The 4817-nt window shown below is 25.2% G+C and overlaps 1 protein-coding gene across 1 annotated transcript; it reads right to left on the bottom strand.

The window, feature by feature from the left end:
- Positions 1-3895: 3895 nt before the first annotated feature.
- On the bottom strand, positions 3896-4612 carry LOC137820728 (uncharacterized). The gene has a single exon (XM_068624947.1). The coding sequence runs from the start codon at positions 4610-4612 to the stop codon at positions 3896-3898; it is 717 nt and encodes a 238-aa protein (XP_068481048.1).
- Between the last annotated feature and the right edge of the window lie 205 nt (positions 4613-4817).

Raw genomic sequence — 4817 nt, 5'->3', positions numbered from 1 at the left:
TTTTTAAATTTTTTGAAAACTAGCTTAAGATTTATCTTTGTTCTTCATATTTTTCACGTGAAAAACTAAAAACGTTTCCAGCTCATTACTTGTTGTCAGAAAAAAAATTATTATATACTGATATTTGAAAACGTTTTTTAATACATAAACAAACCAGAATAACGTTTTCTCAATTCATTCTAAATTATTTCCCAAAAGAGATATATGAACAGTCAATTCTCACGATAAAAAAATACACCAACTTGTGTTGATCTAAGAAATAGGAAATTTATTTCAAAAAATTAAATACTATAAATAAAAATATTAAAACTAAAACAGTTATACCTGCTGTAATGAATTAATCTCATTCAATCCAAACTACTAAAAAGCCAAAATACACTAGAATTGGTTGTAGTTTGGAGTGTTTGTGAGTTCTGTGTATATAACAGGTTATATTTAGATTGGTACAGAAATTTTTTAAACAATAATTTGGTTGACAACAATTAGTTTATATAAAATTGAAATATCGAATCAAGAACTTGGTAAGACAAACAAAAAATCTATTAAAGTATATGGGTGGAAATTAAAACGTTATTAAGTTATTTTAAAAATTGTAAGTATTAATTCATTATTACATTTAATATATTTTTATACACTAATAGTTACAAGTATTAGGGATTAAGGATAAAAAAAAAAGACGAATAAAAGAAGAGAGGCAATAAAAAGAGGCCCCACGGAGGATCCATGGACAAAAAATATTCCGAAAGGTTCTTTATTTGATCACATAAAGTAACATACCTTTTAATAATAAAATTACATCATCACCATAAAAAAGATTAAATATAAACTATACTAGCCAATAACACAAATAGCTTCATCTTGTCACTTTCTCCATCTAATTATTATCACCAAATACTTCTCTACTATTCTTTTCATTTTAGAAGGATGATCACCAACTTTTTCACTTCTTTAAAAGCTCACTATACATTTTACATGTTTCTATTTCAAATATATATATATATATATATATACTCTTATTTCTTCTTATGAAATAGGTTTTATATTTTTGGTTGATTTAGATTTTAAAAGCAAGGTGAGAGTGACATGAAAATAAGCGAATTATGGGCAGGCTTTCGTCATGGATTTTCTTGCACATTTTTTGTGCATCTTTGCATAATCCAAATAAAATGGACACTTTGGTTCGTAAAATAGCATAAATCTGATCGAAGAGGAATCGAAATGATAAGAATGTTTAAGCAACTCTCATTTTCTGGCATGGTTCCAACGCTGTGGATGACATGAAGATGATGCATAAAGAAGAAGGTCAATTTGAAGTTGGTATTATGCTAATGATAATTAATATCAAGATTGGTATTTCCTAACAGCAAGTTTTTGTAGTGTGCAGTAGTGACAAATTCCTCACTCCTGCAAGCATGACTCATGCTAGGGCCCAAATTTGTTGATTAATTAGCTAACCAAAACAAATCTTGCATGATTATTAGTAAATGTTTTTCTTAATATGCTATGAAATTAATGCCATACAATTAAATATCCTAGATAACTTGCAACTTGATTGTTTGTGGACAATCTTACTTGAAATTTATTTTCTATCCAGATTGATTTTCTATTTGATTCCTATGGACCCATTAACCACAATCATAATTATATATACATTTCAATGTAATTTTGATACTTGTTTATTTTTATAAAACTCATGCTAGTAAGGTAGTGTTATCATATAAAAAAAATAGTATAAAATTAAAAACAAAGTAAAAGCAACTAAATTCATGTGAAAAAATAAAATAAAAAACTTTCTAAGAGTATTCTAAGCAGAGTTTAAAAAAATTAAAAAAATAAATAAATATATATATATATATATATATTATTTAATGTGTTAATTCCCATAAAGATAAAAAAAAATTAAATATCAAAAATTTAATCAGATTAATCATCATTTAGCTTTAAAAACAGTAATAAAATAAAATTTTATGATATTGAAGTATTTTTTTTTAATTTACCTGTTTTTGAAAGTAATCTTATTATTCTCACTCTAATTTTCTAATTTTATGAAGACTTACCAGTTTTCTAAAGATTTAAATAAATATTTACTAGTATCTTGAACAAAAAAATATTATTTAAAGATATTTTTTTATTAAAAAAATCTTAATAACAGTTTATAAAAATATCACTATACAAAAATCATCAAATAAAAACCAATTTTTAGATACCAAAATAATTAATTACAATAATAACTAAATTAGAAACCGTTTTAGAAACTAAAAAAATAGTTTCTAAATTAGTTTATATTACTGTTAAATACTTTATAAATTGGTATCTAATTTAAGTACCAATTATTTAGATTCTAAAATTGGTAGCAAAAACTTTGGTTGTTAATTAGATATCAATTTAGAAACCATTTAACAATAATAGAAACTATTTTATAAACTAAAAATTTATTTAGTTCCTAAAATGGTCTCTAATTTAATCACTACCAACTAATTATTTTTTGTCTCTAGAATTGATTTTTGTTTCATGATTTATGATTTACTTGTAGTGTATGGTTCAATTTTAAATACGTTTAAAAGTAATTTATTGTATTTGAAAAAGAAAATTAAGAAAATGTGTGGAATGGAATATAAACATGTTCATACAATTACTAGGAGAATCAAATAACTATAAATGTTTTTTGAACGACCCAAATGTAAAGTTGGCAAATTTGACAAATTAACATATCAGGTTTCAGTTAAGGCAATTGCTTCCTGGACACCCAATTTCAATAGAAAAGACAAAAATGTGTATTATTTTTTATATTACGGATTTTCTTATCCAGAATGAGATTTTGATTTTTGTTTCCGGATTTTTATATCCGAAATAAAAAAACTCTTTCGAATATAATTTTTCAGAATGTATTATTTTCTATTTCGGATTTTCATTTCCAGAATAAAGGTTATTTTTGGAACTTTTTAGATTGTGTTGGGTGCAAGTTGAAAAATGTTTGGTGTAGGAAGATTTTGCCTTCCGTTAATTGCATAAATAAGTGAACGTGTCATCTCCTATTTGGAAATACAAATTTTCGTTTATTTTGATTAGAATGTTATTTATATAATAATAGAAACAAAGTAAATAGAATATACTGATATAATTTTTTGTAGTTAAAAGTTAACATATTTAATAGATGAGTATTTAACATATAAAATAAATTAATTATAATTAATGATATTTGATCAGAGAATGCAACGATTAGGTTTTAATTAATTACATGAAAAAAATGAACTCTAAAATTAGGATTGTTATTTAACATATTAAAAGAAATTAATTAGTATTCACTGATATATTTTATAGATGGAATTAAACTACGGAGTCTTGTTAGAATTAAACTAAATTAATTAGTATTAATTGGCATCCGATGTATATATCAGGTGTCAAATTCATTTTTTTTATCGTTCTTATCTAACTATTAATATTTTTAATTCATTTTTTTTTCAATTTAAATTTGTTTTTTAGGAATAAACATGTTTTATTAAATTGAATTAGTTGATTGATTTTTTTCGAGGATTGTTGATTGATTTTTTTCCAGGATTGTTGATATGCAGAAAATCTTAACATGCTCAAATCCATAAAAACATAATTCTTACTATATTGTCAATATTTTTCAATACTCAATAGTAAATGATATAATTCAAAGAAAAGTTTTAGGAATTTACAGCAACAAAAAAGAAGAATCATTCACATTAAAAAAATATATACTTTCAAATGAACAACTCATCCAAAAACCAGGCAAACATTTGTTAAATAAATTAAATGTTAAATTGTAAATATTTGAAGTAAAATGTATACGAAAACAAAACTATGTAATCTTCATTCTTTTTTTTTTTTTTTTGTATAAAATACAGTTTGTCTTCGAAAATAAAATAAATCAGTTATTATCAATCGGCATAGGATAACGACATAACGGACAAGTGTGACTTGTCTGCAACCACTTTACAATACAGAGATGATGAAAAACATGTTTACATGGCAACGACGATAACTTCATATTTTCTTCATTATCTTTAAAACGAACATTTTCCAAGCAAATATTGCACTTATGAGTTTTCTTTTTCAAAAAAGGTGAAATTGAGAACGTTTTAAGGGAATCAATAGCTTCTGCAGATGCTGGAATCGTTACTGCATAATGCTCCATCTCTTCTTCCTCTATCTCTTCCCCTTCCTCTTCCTCTTCGCTTTCTACATCTGGAACTACATCCACAATGATGTCTATATTCAAAGGCAATTCTTTGCATTCTGAATCTACTGACTCAGGACCATCACCAAATTCCAAGACTACTTTAATCATATTAACAATTTTTTCTGATACTGGATCAACCATTTCTTGGCTGAAGCAGTAAGAACAGCGTGGGTCGAACAACACACTCCTTAAGAAATCTATACTATTTTCAAAGAAATTTTGATAGCTAATGGGAGTTGAACTTTTTAATAAGGTTGATGTTTCAATAACACTTAGATGATGATTATAATATCGAACAATGATAGTCACATCAATCCTCAATATGTCTCTGAGTTTGATCTTCACTCCCACTTCTTCAGTTCGCATCTCACAGTGGTACGAATGTACTATTTCTACGGTTTCCATGTTGAATGAAAAACATGTACAAGGCTCTGTGTATTTATAATAAGGTTGCAACAAAATCTGAGAAGAAAAAAATCCACTTATATCTTCTAATAAATTCAAATAAACAGAAAATAAGGCTGAATATAATATAAAGAGAGGGATATTATTTATTGATTTTTATCATTTTGATTAAATCAATTTTAAAATATTTTTTTTCTTAAACAAC

Source organism: Phaseolus vulgaris, chromosome 9 (genome assembly GCF_000499845.2).
Source record: "Phaseolus vulgaris cultivar G19833 chromosome 9, P. vulgaris v2.0, whole genome shotgun sequence".
Lineage (NCBI taxonomy): Eukaryota > Viridiplantae > Streptophyta > Magnoliopsida > Fabales > Fabaceae > Phaseolus > Phaseolus vulgaris.
This window is presented reverse-complemented; position numbering and strand designations above follow the sequence as displayed.